The sequence below is a fragment of the Bubalus kerabau genome, chromosome 7 (assembly GCF_029407905.1).
Source record: "Bubalus kerabau isolate K-KA32 ecotype Philippines breed swamp buffalo chromosome 7, PCC_UOA_SB_1v2, whole genome shotgun sequence".
NCBI lineage: Eukaryota > Metazoa > Chordata > Mammalia > Artiodactyla > Bovidae > Bubalus > Bubalus kerabau.
The window spans coordinates 48934237-48951175 of record NC_073630.1 but is presented as its reverse complement, the minus strand read 5'-3'; the positions used below and the strand labels follow the sequence as shown (position 1 = coordinate 48951175).

General features: G+C 40.3%; 1 protein-coding gene across 3 annotated transcripts in view; it reads right to left on the bottom strand.

The window, feature by feature from the left end:
- The window catches only part of PI4K2B (phosphatidylinositol 4-kinase type 2 beta), a 36125-nt gene extending 19747 nt beyond the window's left edge, over positions 1-16378 (bottom strand). For 2 of the 3 annotated variants that reach the window (XR_008717029.1, XM_055588172.1), the window contains exons 1-2: positions 15896-16378; positions 367-503 (exon numbers count right to left, since the gene is read on the bottom strand). Coding sequence is in view for 2 of the 3 variants with exons in the window: in XM_055588172.1 (XP_055444147.1) it covers positions 367-503; positions 15896-16205 (447 nt within the window). In the remaining variant the exon portion in view is untranslated. Of the gene's footprint in view, positions 1-366; positions 504-10341; positions 10568-15895 lie in introns of all 3 variants that reach the window. The other variant, XM_055588173.1, reaches the window with a different exon arrangement.
- Positions 16379-16939: the final 561 nt, after the last annotated feature.

The window sequence follows — 16939 nt, the reverse complement described above, 5'->3', positions numbered from 1 at the left end:
GGAGATAGTGGAGGAAAGATGAGCCTGGCGTGCTGCAGTCCATGGACTCGCAGAGTCAGACACAACCTAGCAACTAAACAACAACAAGGACTTGTGAATATAAACCCCACAAACCCACAGCTGAATGTTGAGTATTCAATAAATACTTGAAGCCAAGTATTAAAATAATAAAACGGAAATTGTACAAACAGCTCTAGTTTTAAACAGTAGAGTGCTTTAGTTAAAAATAAACTGACCTTTATTTCTGAAAAGAGGGTGCAACCAGATTTATTAGGAAAATATCTTCAGAAACTCACAATGACTTCACATTCAAATTAGTGTTTTCCAAAATGTCTGTTATATATAGTAGGTCTATGAAATTCTCACCCTCTTAGGATCCTTCACAAAGTAACTTCCACTTGAACCTTGAGAGATTCTTTCTGGATAAACTTCAAATTCTATTGCTTGCTCCGCTTTCAATATAACATCAGCAAATTCTGGATCATCCAAAAATGTGTTCAATTCTGAAGAATCAACAATTATTACATTAAGAAAAACATTACTACAGAATGAAAAAAAAGAAGAAAGACCAGCTATGAGAATAGCTGACAACATATGAGCTCACAACATGGACCTGTAATACTAGATTAGGTTACCAGTGTTAAGACATTTAGGCACAGAAAAATGTAGACTTCCCTGGTGGCTCAGACGGGAAAGAATCCACCTGCAATGCGGGAGACCCGGGTTCAACCCTTAGGATGGGAAGATCCCCTGGAAAAGAGAATGGCTACCCACTCCAGTATTCTGGCCAGGACAGAGGAGCCTGGAGGGCTACAGTCCATAGGGTCACAAAGAGTTGGACACGACTGAGTGACTAAACGCTTTTTTTTTTTCCCCATGGAGTACTTCAATGTCTTTTTTTTTTTTTCTTTTTTAACCCCACTTTAAGTATCAAGTTAAGACACAAGGAAAATATTTCCTATGCTGAAAAAAAATTACACAAATTCCGTGTGTTAACTTGAACTCCTCCCTCCCAGTGATTTTGTTCTTCATCCAGCCTCAGCCTCCATTAGCAATCATTCCTCAGATATATCATCACCAATACCTGCAACCGCATCACACTTAGCATTTCAGTCATCTTCTATTTTCCTAGTTCACTGCTTCTGGCACCCTGAGTCCAAAAATTCTTCCATCCCACAAGGACCTTTAAAGCACTGATCTACCAAATACTGTTCAAGGGTCTTCACCCGCTTTGTGTCCCTCCTTGGCTAGCATAAATTATGGTTAATCATCACTAAAATCACTCTCTTCTTCCCACTCCTCATCATAGTTACCTGTAAAATCTCACTCCTGGTTAAATCCAATTGTCTACTGACTATGCCTGTGCCTGGACAGCTGAACTTGCCAAACACAACGCCTGGTGTCTTCCCTTAAATGCCTGGTGTCTCCCCTTAAAAAAAAACCCACAAACCTCAGCTGGATTCTTCATGTTGTCTGGGGAGCATACTACATTCCTGTTAAAGACTGAATGCTTGTGTTCCTCTGAAATACATCGAGGCCTTATTCCCCAATGTGATCATATATGGAGGGGGACTTAGGCGGAAGTAATTAGGCTTAGATGAGGCCACGAGGGTGGGTATCCCACAATAGAGTTAGGCCATGTGACGACCCAGGGAGAAGGCTGCCATCTGCAAGCCAAGAACTGAGCCCTTGCCAAGAACCTGATCATGCTGACACCCTGATTTTGGACTTCCCAACCTCCAGAACTGAGCAATAAAGTCTGTTGTTCAAAAGCCACGTAGGCTAGGGTATTTTATCATAACATCCTAAACTAGGACAACTTCCCTGATACACAGACTCTCCGACTCTTTTGGACAACTATCTCATACCCTCTCTTCTCCTCATATTCCCAACAACTCTTTCATCTCAGCAGATGATCTAGTTTCCTATTTCAAGAAGAAAACAGAAGCAAGCAGGAAAAACGATCATCTGCCCTCAGCATCATATTTACCCCTTCACATTCTCTAAGGTTGACTCTTCCACTTTGTACACTAGTCCTATCTCCCTGACTGTGTGCTTAGTTGCTCAGTTGTGCCCAACTTTGTGACCCCATGGACTGTAGCCTGCCAGGCTCCTCTGTCCACGAGGATTCTCCAGGCAAGAATACTGGAGTGGGTTGCCATGCCCTCCTTCAGGGGATCTTTCTGACCCAGGGACTGAACCCAGGTCTCCCACATTGAAGGTGGATTCTTTACCATCTGACCCCTACCAGGGAAGTCCTACCCCAGGACATGTCTTCAGCAGTTTTTCCCAAATCAGTATTTCCCTTGCTATTGGATCATTTCCACAAACACATAAAACTTGACTTCACTTGACTGCCAAGATGCCATTTCTCCACGTTGTTCTTCCATTTCATCAGCTCCTCTTTTTCAGTCTCTTGTGGGCTCATTCTCATCTCCCTAGCAGCTTAACTTTGGAAAGCCCAGGTTCAGTTCATGGTCCTCTTCTTCCTCATTAGCACTGATGACTTCCAGATTAATATCTCAAGCCTGGACTTCTGCCCTGAACCCCAGACTACTATACCCAGCTTCTCCACTTGTATGTTTAGCAGACAGCTCAAACTTTACTGCCTCAAACTCAATTCATTTTCTCTCGACTGCCTCACTCCCAGTATTCTCTGTATTACTGGCAATCCCAAATCTTCTAGGTGCTCTTGTGAAAAGCTTTGGAATCATCCATGACCTCACTCTCTCACCCTCCATATCCAATCCATCAGCAGGTTGTGTAGCTCCACCTTAAATGAACATCCAGAATCTAACCAGTTCTTACAATCTCCATTCCTTCCATGTGATTCAAATCACTATCAACTCTAGCCTAGATTGTCACAAGAGTCTCTTAATGGGTCTCCTCTCTATACTCAACAGGGAAGCTACAGAATCCTTCTAAAACCCAAGTCAGTTAATTGCCTGGCGGTCTAGTGGTGAGGACCCAACACTTTCACTCATGGGGCAGCCCAGTGATTCTCCATCTCATTCAAAAGAAAAAAATCTAAGTTCTAATATTGGCCCTCAAGACTCTACCCAATATCTCCTAACCTCCACTTTATTTTTCTGCTTAGCGCTTATCACCTAACCTATCATATAACTTAGCTATTTTGTGAGCTCCAAGAAGACAAGTATTTCTTTCACTGCTACATACCCAACTTTTTTTAGTTCCTGGAACATAAGAGGCACTCAATAAATATTTGAAGAATTAATAATTAATCATTTAAAATGGTAGACGTTAAATACTCACATTTTTCTTTGAAAGGCATATAAATGTTATTACATGTAAATCTTATGAAAATTCAAACTATAAACTTTCCTTAATTTAAAACTTGCCTTAATTCAGACATAGAACTATTATTTACTAATTTTTAAAAGCTTACGCCGAGAAAAATATTGCAAAAAGGGCCCTTGGGCATATTTAACCTACTTAAAACAATAAATAATCCACGTATTTAATCATGTTCATAAAATTGATATACTATTTTCAGATCTAGTCCACGAAAATTCTTAAGAATGAAGGGAGAGGAGGTGGTCCTAAGATGGCACAGGAATAGGACAGGGAGACCACTTGCTCCCCCACAAATTCATCAAAAGAACATCTGAACGCTGAGTAAATTCCACAAAACAACTTCTGAACGCTGGCAAAGGACATCAGGCACCCAGAAAAGCAGCCCATTGTCTTTGAAAGGAGATGGAGAAGTCTTGAGGCTACTGTAAGAATAAGACTGAAAACTAGAGGCAGGAGGCTTAAATCCAAATCCTGAGAACACCTGAGAACTCCTGACTCCAGGGAACATTAATCAATAGGAGCTCATCAAATGCCTCCATACCTACACTGAAACCAAGCACCACCCAAGGGCCAACAAGTTCCAGAGCAAGACATAACACACAAATTCTTCAGCAACACAGGAACACAGCCCTGAGCTTCAATATACAGGCTGCCCAAAGTCACTCCAAACCCACGGACATCTCATAACTCATTACTGGACGCTGCATTGCACTCCAGAGAGAAATCCAGCTCCACCCACCAGAACACCAACACAAGCTTCCCTAACCAGGAAACCTTGACAAGCCACCCGCCCAACCCCACCCACTGCAAGGAAACTCCACAATAAAGAGAACTCCACAAACTGCCAGAATACGGAAAGGCCACCCCAAACACAGCAATATAAACAAGATGAAGAGGCAGAGAAATACCCAGCAGGTAAAGGAACAGGATAAATGCCACCAAACCAAACCAAAGAGGAAGAGACAGGGAATCTACCTGATAAAGAATTCCAAATAATGATAGTGAAAATGACCCAAAATCTTGAAAGCAAAATGGAGTTACAGATAAATAGCCTGGACACTAGGACTGAGAAGATGCAAGAAAGGTTTAACAAGAAATAAAGAAGAAATAAAAAGAAATAAAAGAGATAGAAGAAATAAAAAAGAGTCAATATATAATGAATGAAGAGTCAATATATAATGAATGAACAATAAATAAAAAGAAATAAAAGAGATAGAAGAAATAAAAAAGTCAATATATAATGAATAATGCAATAAATGAGATCAAAAACACTCTGGAACCAACAGTAGAATAAGGGAGGCAGAAGACAGGATAAGTGAGATAGGATAGGATAAGTAGAAGATAGAATGGTAGAAATAAAGGAAACAGAGAGGAAAAAAGAATTAAAAGAAATGAGGACAATCTCAGAGAACTCTGGGACAATGTTAAATGCCCCAACATTCAAATCATAGGAGTCCCAGAAGAAGACAAAAAGAAAGACCATGAGAAAATACTTGAGGAGATAATAGTTGAAAACTTCCCTAAAATGGGGAAGGAAATAATCACCCAAGTCCAAGAAACCCAGAGAGTCCCAAATAGGATAAATCCAAGGCAAAACACCCCAAGACATATATTAATCAAATTAATGAAGATCAAACACAAAGAACAAATATTAAAAGCAGCAAAGGAAAAACAACAAATAAAACACAAGGGGATTCCCATAAGGATAACAACTGATCTTTCAATAGAAACTCTTCAGGCCAGGAGGGAATGGCAGGACATACTTAAAGTGATGAAAGAAAATAACCTATAGCCCAGATTACTGTACCCAGCAAGGATCTCATTCAAATATGAATGAGAAATGAAAAGCTTTACAGACAAGCAAAAGCTGAGAGAATTCAGCACTACCAAACCAGCTCTCCAACAAATGCTAAAGGATCTTCTCTAGACAGGAAACACAAAAAGGGTGTATAAACTTGAACCCAAAACAATAAAGTAAATGGCAACGGGATCATACTTATCAATAATTACCTTAAATGCCAACAAAGGTCCATCTAGTCAAGGCTATGGTTTTTCCAGTGGTCATGTATGGATGTGAGAGTTGGACTGTGAAGAAAGCTGAGCACCAAAGAATTGATGCTTTTGAACTGTGGTATTGGAGAAGACTCTTGAGAGTCCCTTGGACTGCAAGGAGATCCAACCAGTCCATTCTAAAGGAGATCAGCCCTGGGTGTTCTTTGGAAGGAATGATGCTAAAGCTGAAACTCCAGTACTTTGGCCACCTCATGCGAAGAGTTGACTCATTGGAAAAGACTCTGGTGCTGGGAGGGATTGGGGGCAGGAGGAAAAGGGGACAACAGAAGATGAGATGGCTGGATGGCATTACCAACTCGATGGACATGAGTTTGAGTGAGCTCTGGGAGTTTGTGATGGACAGGGAGGCCTGGCGTGCTGCAATTCATGGGGTCACAGAGAGTCAGACACAACTGAGCGACTGAACTGAACTGAACTGAACTGAAATAGGTTGAATGCCCAAACCAAAAGACAAAGACTGGCTGAATGGATACAAAAACAAGACCCCTATATGTGTTGTCTACAAGAGACCCACCTCGAAACAGACACATACAGACTGAAAGTGAAGGGCTGGAAAAAGATATTCCACGTAAATAGAGACCAAAAGAAAGCAGGAGTAGCAATACTCATATCAGATAAACTAGACTTAAAACAAAGGCTGTGAAAAGAGACAAAGAAGGACACTACATAATGATCAAAGGATCAATCCAAGAAGAAGATATAACAATTATATATGCACCCAACATAGGAGCACCGCAATATGTAAGACAAATGCTAACAAGTATGAAAGGGGAAATTAACAGTAACACAATAATAGTGGGAGACTTTAGTACCGCACTCACACCTATGGATAGATCAACTAAACAGAATTAACAAGGAAACACAAACTTTAAATGATACAATAGACCAGTTAGACCTAATTGATATCTATAGGACATTCAGCCCAAAACAATGAATTTCACCTTTTTCTCAAGTGCACACAGAACCTTCTCCAGGATAGATCACATCCTGGGCCATAAATCTAGCCTTGGTAAATTCAAAAAAATTGAAATCATTCCAAGCATCTTTTCTGGCCACAATGCAGTAAGATTAGATCTCAATCACAGCAGAAAAACTATTAAAAATTCCAACATATGGAGGCTGAACAACATGCTGCTGAATAACCAACAAATCACATAAGAAATCAAAAAAGAAAGCAAAATATGCATAGACACGAATGAAAAAGAAAACACAACAACCCAAAACCTGTGGGACACTGTAAAAGCAGTGCTAAGGGGAAGGTTCATAGCAATACAGGCATACCTTAAGAAACAAGAAAAAAGTCAAATAAATAACCTAACTCTACATCTAAAGCAACTAGAAAAGGAAGAAATGAAGAACCCCGGGGTTAGAAGGAAAGAAATCTTAAAAATTAGGGCAGAAATAAATGCAAAAGAAACAAAAGAGACCATAGCAAAACTCAACAAAGCCAAAAGCTGGTTCTTTGAGAGGACAAATAAAATTGACAAACCATTAGCCAGACTCATCAAGAAACAAAGGGAGAAAAATTAAATCAATAAAATTAGAAATGAAAATGGAGAGATCACAACAGACAACACAGAAATACAAAGGATCATAAGAAACTATCAGCAATTATATGCCAATAAAATGGACAACTTGGAAGAAATGGACAAATTCTTAGAAAAGTACAACTTTTCAAAACTGAACCAGGAAGAAATAGAAAATCTTAACAGACCCATCACAAGCACGGAAATTGAAACTGTAATTGGAAATCTTCCAGCAAACAAAAGGTCAAGACCAATCGGCTTCACAGCTGAATTCTACCAAAAATTTAGAGAAGAGCTAACACCTATCCTACTCAAACTCTTCCAGAAAATTGCAGAGGAAGGTAAACTTCCAAACTCATTCTATGATACCAAAACCTGACAAAGATGCCACAAAAAAAGAAGACTACAGGCCAATATCACTGATGAACATAGATGCAAAAATCCTTAACAAAATTCTAGCAATCAGAATCCAACAACACATTAAAAAGATCATTCATCATGACCAAGTGGGCTTTATCCCAGGAATGAAAGGATTCTTCAATATCTTCAAATCAATCAATGCAATTCACCACATTAACAAGTTGAAAAATAAAAGCCATATGATTATCTCAATAGATGCAGAGAAAGCCTTTGACAAAATTCAACATCCATTTATGATAAAAACCCTTCAGAAAGCAGAAATAGAAGGAACATACCTCAACATAATTAAAGCTATATGTGACAAACCCACAGCAAACATTATCCTCAATGGTGAAAAATTGAAAGAATTTCCCCTAAAATCAGGAGCAAGACAAGGATGCCCACTTTCACCACTACTATTCAACATAGTTTTGGAAGTGTTGGCCACAGCAATCAGAGCAGAAAAAGAAATAAAAGGAATCCAAATAGGAAAAGAAGAAGTAAAACTCTCACTGTTTGCAGATGACATGATCCTCTACATAGTAAACCCTAAAGACTCCACCAGAAATTTACTAGAGCTAATCAGTGAATATAGTAAAGTTGCAGGATATAAAATCAACACACAGAAATCCCTTGCATTCCTATACACTAACAGTGAAAAAATAGAAAGAGAAATTAAGGAAACAATTCCATTCACCATTGCAACGAAAAGAATAAAATACTTAGGAATATATCTACCTAAAAAACTAAAGACCTATATATAGAAAACTATAAAATACTGGTGAAAGAAATCAAAGAGGACACTAATAGATGGAGAAATATACTGTGTTCATGGATCAGAAGAATCAATATACTGAAAATGAGTAGACTACCCAAAGCAATCTATAGATTCAATGCAATCCCTATCAAGCTACCAATGGTATTTTTCACAGAGCCAGAACAAATAATTTCACAATTTGTATGGAAATACAAAAAACCTCGAATAGCCAAAGCAATCTTGAGAAAGAAGAATGGAACTGGAGCAATCAACCTGCCTGACTTCAGGCTCTACTACAAAGCCACAGTCATCAAGACAGTATGATACCGGCACAAAGACAGAAATATAGATCAATGGAACAAAATAGAAAGCCCAGAGATAAATCCATGCACCTACGGACACCTTATCTTTGACAAAGGAGGCAAGAATATACAATGGAGAAAAGACAATCTCTTTAACAAGTGGTGCTGGGAAAACCGGTCAACCACTTGTAAAAGAATGAAACTAGAACACTTTCTAACACCATACACAAAAATAAACTCAAAATGGATTAAAGATCTAAACGTAAGGCCAGAAACTATAAAACTCCTAGAGGAGAACATAGGCAAAACACTCTCTGACATAAATCACAGCAAGATCCTCTATGACCCACCTCCCAGAATATTGGAAATAAAAGCAAAAATAAACAAATGGGACCTAATTAAACTTAAAAGCTTCTGCACAACAAAGGAAACTATAAACAAGGTGAAAAGACAGCCTTCAGAATGGGAGAAAATAATAGCAAATGAAGCAACTGACAAAGAATTAATCTCAAAAATACACAAGCAACTCCTGCAGCTCAATTCCAAAAAAATAAATGACCCAATCAAAAAATGGGCCAAAGAACTAAACAGACATTTCTCCAAAGAAGACATACAGATGGCTAACAAACACATGAGAAGATGCTCAACATCACTCATTATCAGAGAAACACAAATCAAAACCACAATGAGGTACCATTTCATGCCAGTCAGAATGGCTGCTATCCAAAAGTCTACAAGCAATAAATGCTGGAGAGGGTGTGGAGAAAAGAGGACCCTCTTACACTGTTGGTGGGAATGCAAACTAGTACAGCCACTATGGATAACAGTCTGGCGATTCCTTAAAAATCTGGAAATAGAACTGCCATATGACCCAGCAATCCCACTGCTGGGCATACACAGTGAGGAAACCAGAACTGAAAGAGACACGTGTACCCCAAGGTTCATCGCAGCACTGTTTATAATAGCCAGGACATGGAAGCAACCTAGATGTCCATCAGCATTTGAAGGGATAAGAAAGCTGTGGTACATATACACAATGGATTATTACTCAGCCATTAAAAAGAATACATTTGAATCAGTTCTAATGAGGTGGATGAAACTGGAGCCTATTATACAGAGTGAAGTAAGCCAGTAAGAAAAACACCAATACAGTATACTAATGCATATATATGGAATTTAGAAAGATGGTAACAATAACCCTGTATGCGAGACACAAAAGAGACACAGAAGAGTCTTTTGGACTCTGTGGGAGAGGGAGAGGGTGGGATGATTTGGGAGAATGGCATTGAAACATGTAAATTATCATATGTGAAATGAATCACCAGTCCAGATTCGATGCATGATACAGGATGCTTGGGGCTGGTGCACTGGGATGACCCAGAGGGATGGTATGGGGAGGGAAGTGGGAAGGGGGTTCAGGATGGGGAACACATGTACACCCGTGGTGGATTCATGTCAATGTATGGCAAAATGAATACAATATTGTAATTAGCCTCCAATTAAAATAAATAAATTTATATTAAAAAAAAATGAATGAAGGGAGAAACTTTGTCTTTCTCATTCACTGTGTGTCCTAGCACCTGGAAGAAGGATCAGCATTTAGTGGGTTCTTAATAAACACTTAAATGAATAAAGTATTACTTATATGGCAGAATATGCTAATAATTACTACATTAATCAAATGATACTTCTTCTAGGTCAAGGCTTTTAACAAGAAAGAAGTCGGAAAGTTATTTATCTCAATTTTGCTCCCAATACTGGTATATTTTCTATAATACATCTCCAGCAGGTGGTCTCTGGGCCAATGTTTAAACACTTCCAAAAAGAGATACTCATTTTTTTGTTGTTAATACTTTTTGTGTTTCTTTTTTTTAAAATATAAAACTTCTCTTTTGAAGAAACAGGTCTCCTTGTAGCTTCACCCAAGGTACTAGACTTGCCACCTGGAGCAAAACAAAAGTCTACTTACTCCTCTCTTCCCAGGGAGAGGCCTTCACATAGCTGCAGACCATTTCATGCTCCCCTAAGATTCCTCTATTCTCTGCCTCCTTCCACATGGAAGTGTTCTCAGGTTTTTCAGCATCCAAGTTGCCCTCCGACTTCATGCTTCAGTTTTCCAATGTGCCTTTTAAAAATATGGTCTCCAGAATCGAGCAACCCATTGCGGAGAACAGAGACAGCTCTCAGTCTTGACACTATACCAAAATAAGAAGTACTCTAGTATTACAATCGTTGTTTAGGAGTCCTGTCATACTAATTCACGTTGAACTGGCTAAACTCTTGGACCACTTTTGGTCTCTCCCATCCTGTACTAAAGCAGTTCTTTTGGAAACTATGTGCAGACTTTGACATTACCATTACATGTTTCAGGTTGCTTTATGGGTTAAGCTTTATGAGTTCATCATAGAACCTGCCTTTGTGACTCTCATGGAGCCCAGGATCATACTCTGGACACTTAATAATTCAGCTTCAACCCAAACCTGAACCATTCCTATACAGTCAGCCAGCAGGTTTTCAATCCCTTTCTCTTTAGCTTGTCCCTTCCCTGAGCAATTCTTTTGGATAAATGAAACTATCTCCCTACATGAAAACTGGCGATATTTGAAGATGGTCTGGATATACCATCACAGTCCAGAAAGGCACTTGGAAGACAACTGGTCCTGTCTAATTACTACCGGAAAAGAAAAAAAAGCAACACGATTACATAACAACTTTTCTAAACATCAAAATAATTATTTTTCAGTAGATTTTTCTGTTTCATAATTCACAATTACATCCTACAACTTTCAGTTACTTAAATGTATATTTAGCCATGAGTTTAACTTGGAGAATACACTCTTAAGTTATACCACTTCAAGATATATGTGCTATGGATATTTGGTTTGAAGGTTTGCTGTCATTGTTTGGTTTGATTGTTAATAGCTGAGGGGCTTAAATAGCTATATTTTCTTTAAATTTTGTTAATATTACTTTTACTCCTTCTAAGGAATAAACTGTGAAACTTTGATTTGTCTCTGTATTAAAAAATATTTAGATTTTCTGAGGAGACTGTCAGTTCTACCTCTGTATACTCCCGTTGGGACTCACAAGCTCCAGTCCTATTCAAATTCCTCACTTTTCACAAGGTGTCCAGCCCACCCTCTGAACTTTCACCCATGCTGTTCATGCCAAGTTTCTTTCCTATGGCTAATTTTTATCCATCTTTCAGCTCCATCTGACTACTTGTAATGCTGTAACAAAATGATCTTGGTCCCAGGAGGGCAGAAATCTTTGTTCTATTCTGTGATATATGCCAAGTGCTTAAACCTGTGCCTGACACACGGCAGACCTTCAATAATGTGAGAAGTATTTATCAACAAACCCTTAACCACACTTAAGGGCTACAAGTGATCCTCTGGTAAGTAGAAATGAAAATGGATTAAGAGAACCCATTGTATAACCTGTTAACAATTACTTTTATATAGGTATGCATAGCAACTTACTAAGTTCTCATTTTAAATATATAAATCAAGATGAACTCTTCCTCACCTAAGGGCTGGGAATATATCTTACCCACTGGCCAGAATATCTTCTAAAATGTAAAGTAGCTGGTTCACAAGTTTGATGATCCAAACTAAACTGGAACCCTCGGGGGTGCCAGTGTTATTTAAGTCTCAAACTGGACACTATTTCCTCTGCGAAGTCTTCCCTGGCCCCTATACCCAGGGCAGGGCTCCAAGAACTGTCAGCTTTCCCCATGAAGCACATATATCCTGTTAGAACTGTCTGTTTTAATTGACTGTTTCCTCCATTAAGTTATAAGGTTCCACAAGGACAGGGCTGCTGACTGGACAGCCATTTGGTATCTGGTCACCCCTGTTTCCCTAAGGGCTGGATTCCCACTGGTGCCCGAAGGCACTGAAACATTTGCTGACTGAATGTTGGATCTCTGCAACAAGTGCATTCTAATTAGTGGTTTGAGGAAAACTCTCCAACACACTGATGCTCACTACTTTTCAAAAGCTCAGTTTTGGAAGATTGTCAAGACCCATGAGATTATCTATTCTTCTAATACCTTCCTCTAAATTAAGCCAGACTATCAGCATCTGGAATCTAGATCCAGCAATACTGATAACATCACCCACTAGAATTAGTTCCACTGAAATGAACTTCAGGAAGTTGTATGAAACACTCTTATGAAAGTCATCACTTTTCTTACCAAGGTATTATTCAGCATATAGTCTCTTCTCCAAGAGAATACCTAACAGTTTATCCTTTGCCAGTTTTGTTTTGTTTCAAATAACTAGTCTGTTTTAACTTTATGGGCACAGTGATTGTGTTTCTCTCAAGCTGCCAGGTCAGTAATCTTAAAAATCAAATTCATGCACTGCCTGCATCAAGTGATGTTAATTTTGTGTAGTCTTGTTCTGGCCTCCATCTTGTTTATTTCATTACTCTTACTTCCCATTCTCATAATTTTCCCTACTTTTAAATGACTTTATTATGTTCATACATTTATAAGCCACCATGAATCATTAAATGGCTTATAAACACACACTTTCTTTTACTTTGGTAGCTTGTAAATTCTAACATCATTCTCTAATCACTAGGCTCTCCAACAAAAACTGATAAGTGCTTCTGGTTTATATCAACTGGAACCTTCAATTCACCTCTGTGCTTCTTTAAAATGAGAATTTTTAAAAAGTGCTAATATCATAGGGTTGGTTATAAATTATATGAAACACATGCACTATGCCCTGCACGTATTGTTTTGTGGGTATTAACTATTATTATCTTTACTACTCTCTAACTCATTGATTAAAATGACAACTAGCAAAGGAATACCACTAATTCTTCTACTTTGACACTGCTCCAACAACCCGATGTTTACGCTCATTCTAGACTTTGCCACACGCCTTGTTCAAGTAAAGATAACAGAGCTAGGCCATTCTTCCACTGGTTAAAGTACATAAAGCTCCTATTTACATACACAGAATAGTTAAGCTTGATAAATGATGCTATATCAATCTAAAGACAAGAGTATCTTGGAACTAGAGAGGTGGCTTCATGGAAATCGGATGGTAAAGAACAAAGGAAATGAATGAATTAAAAAAAAATGACTTATCAGTTAAATTAATCAAACTTTTTAGGAGAATGGTTTGAAATTTTAAAAATAGCTTTTGTAGTTCAAAACTATTTTAAAGTCCATTAAAAATAAGACCTTGGTAATAAGTAAATAAAGGTAACAATTATTTTATAACAGTTGGGGATCTATAGCAAAGAACTAGGTTCAGTCTGGCTTTTCCACTTTCTGGACCTTGACTTTGGGTTACAGCTGAAGTTCTATCAACTACTAGTCATCGAAGTTTTCATTCATTTCCCATCCTCATACCCAGGATGACTTCACCCAGCTAACTTGCTGTGCTATTCTAAGAATTAATGAAATATTAAAAAAAAAAAAAGTGATAGCTGCTCAGTCGTGTCCAACTCTTTGCAACCCCATGGACTGTAGTCCCCAAGCTCCTCTGTCCATGGAATTCTCCAGGCAAGAATACTGGAGTGGGTAGCCATTCCCTTTTCCAGGGGATCTTCCTGACCCAGGGATCGAAACCAGGTCTCCTGCATTGCAGGCAGATTCTTTACCATCTGAGCCACCAAGGAAGCCTTGAAGATCTCAGAAAAACATCAATTGAGATATAAATGTTATTGCCATTTAAAAAGGTTAAAATTCTCTTTAATAATCCATTTGTATTCCAATATTACACTCTATCCTCGCTTTTACTTTTTCTAGCTTTAATATCAGGAGAAGGCAATGGCACCCCATTCTTGCCTGGAAAATTCCATGGACAGAGGAGCCTGGTAGGCTGCAGTCCATGAGGTTGCTAAGAGTCGGACATGACTGAGCGACTTCACTCTCACTTTTCACTTTCATGCCTTGGAGAAGGAAATGGCAACCCACTCCAGTGTTCTTGCTTGGAGAATCCCAGGGACAGGGGAGCCTGATGGGCTGCCGTCTATGGGGTCACACAGAGTCGGACATGACTGAAGCGACTTAGCAGCAGCAGCTTTAATATCACTTGTTTGCAAAACCTTACCTTCATAGAATAAACGCATTTTCAAGGTTTTAGTATCTTTTAAAATCTAGCTACACAGTAACTTTGGGTAGAAAAAGGCAAGTCTGCCACACAAATCTCAGTGACCTCACAGACAGGTTTCTAGGTAATATATAGCATTATAATCAATGTAGCTGGGTGAATGTGGATCCATTTGTGATCTGGTTCCAAATCCATGTTTGATTGTTCTGTTAAATGTTGTACTGTCGATGCATACAAAAGTTAACATTATAATGGTAGCTAGCTGACCTGTAAGTCAGACCAGTCTGTTAAAGCTTTCTTCATTAAAGTCTGCTTCCCTCGGGCCTCTTTGATTCATTTACTCTACCATTTGACCATAATTACAACTAGAGTAACCTACTCTATCAAGTGCAGAAGCCCCATTAATGTACCAGTAGCAGAATATGTAAAATCTACCTACTCCACAAAAACTTCAGCAACATAATGCAAACTACATTTTCTGTGTCTTTTCTTTAAGCTGTCATGTGCAGAGCAATATTCCAGGCAGAATGCAAACATTACCTCATTTAAACCATCCTTACCACCACCGATCAAGTGTTATCAGGCTCATTTTACAAAACAAGCCTGTCCCAGCGCTACCTACGACGCTTACAAGTCTATTCTATTTTTTAAATTAGTCTAATTCAACCCCTCTATGCCAAAAAGTTCCACTTACCAACAAATACCCATGCCTGCAGCTTCGTGCCTAAATTTTACTACCTTTCAACATTTCAATTACCCTCTCTTTCATCTGAGGCTGTCAGTCTGCTTAATAGTGAAAACGGTTTTTCCTTTTTCTGTATAAAAATAAAAAAGTCTCGAGAAAGAAAACTTTGCAAGAGAGAAAGCAGGTACAGAAGTTCAACTGCTTCTGCCCCCTCTGGCTAATGTCACAATAACAATATTTTAAAAGTTTTTGAAACGTGTCCCAGTGGCAACCGGATATTCTTGCTATCTCTTGACTGTCATCCACCTTGCAAATTCACGAACTTTCTTGGTAGTTCGGGGTTCTTAAGCCAAAACTTTAAAGCCAAACTTGAGCAAACATCTTAGGTCATTTTACAGTGTTAAGACTTCCTGTCTGATTCCAAAAGTTTAGGATCACTCTTAGGGGCGGCCCCAAGGATCGGAGTTTAATGACCACCTCGGGTGTCAGGAGAAGCAGCCTATATAGCCCCTGGAGAAGGTGCGAATAGACGGGGGAGCGGGGATGGGGGAGAAAATGCGAGGTGACCAAGGTGTGAGAGACAGCTGAACCCTCGGCCGGTGCTCAGGACGATCCCTAGCGAACAGTTTTTCCTACCAGGCAAGGGCTAGCGGGCAACCGAGAAAGAAGCCGGGGTCTGCGACCCGAGGAGGGGCTTGAATGCTGAGCGCGGCGGAGAGGGGCACTCTGGCAGGGCGCGGGAGTAGGGAAGAGCCGGGTCGCACCTGAACCCACGGGGCGGTTCCGGTCCAGATTGGTGGGCGAGCTCCGCTGACGCCCCAAGCCCGAGGAGGAGGAGAAAGACGCATCCCGGAGCAGAAGCGGCAGTTCCCGGTCGCTGGCCTGGCTAGGGGAGGCCGCACCTTCCTCCCCTGCAGCCGTCTCCAGCCTCACAGCGCCCCCCGGAGCGACCTTCCGCCGCTGGGCCCAGACGATCCGCGGCAGCAGCGGCTCCCGCTCCTCGTCCTCCTCGTCCTCCTCCAGGCTCCCGCTGCCGGCGGACTCCGGCCTCCCGGGCTCGGAGGCCTCCGCCATGGCCTCCGTCTGTGCCTTCCGCGCTGAGACCGACTCAGAGAGGCGAGGCGTTCGGGTCTGGTTTCGGCATCGCGGGGAACCGGAGCCTCTGGGTCAGACCGAAGAAACCTAGCCAGTGCACAGTCCAGCTCGGCGCCCGCCAGGCGGTTGCCCCGCCCGCCGGCCGAGCCCCACCTCGCGCCTCCCCCGCGCCTGCGCGGAAGTGCGGGGGCGTTGTGCGGGGGCCCGGCCGCCACCTGTCTCCCTAAACTGGGGAAGACGCCCGGCGGAGCTAAAGTTACTGCTTGTGGACCGCGGGGGTGGATGTTAATCTACCTTTGCAGAGGTGCCCCTCTCTAAGCCAAATCAGCCTCTCCCTCCCCTGCAGAATTCTCTCATGTTTCCCACAATGTATACCTGTGTATTTCTTTGTATGACTAACATGTTTCCCCCACTAGAAGTCCCGGAGAGCCAGGGCCTCGTCATTTTTTCCAAACATTGCTGATATTGTAGTTTGCATTTTCTCTTTTTAAACACTGGTTAATCTAGCTAGAAGCTTATATAAATTTTTAGTTTTTTTCAAAAAGCCATCTATGGGTCCATTGATTATCTGTTCTCTAGTTCATTGACTTTTTAATAATTTTCTTCTTTTTTTTTAATATATATACCTTGTTTGGGTTTTGCTTAGTTTCTTAATTTGTAAGTTTACCAAATTTGTAAGTCTACCAAATTTGGGGAAATCTCAGCCATTATTT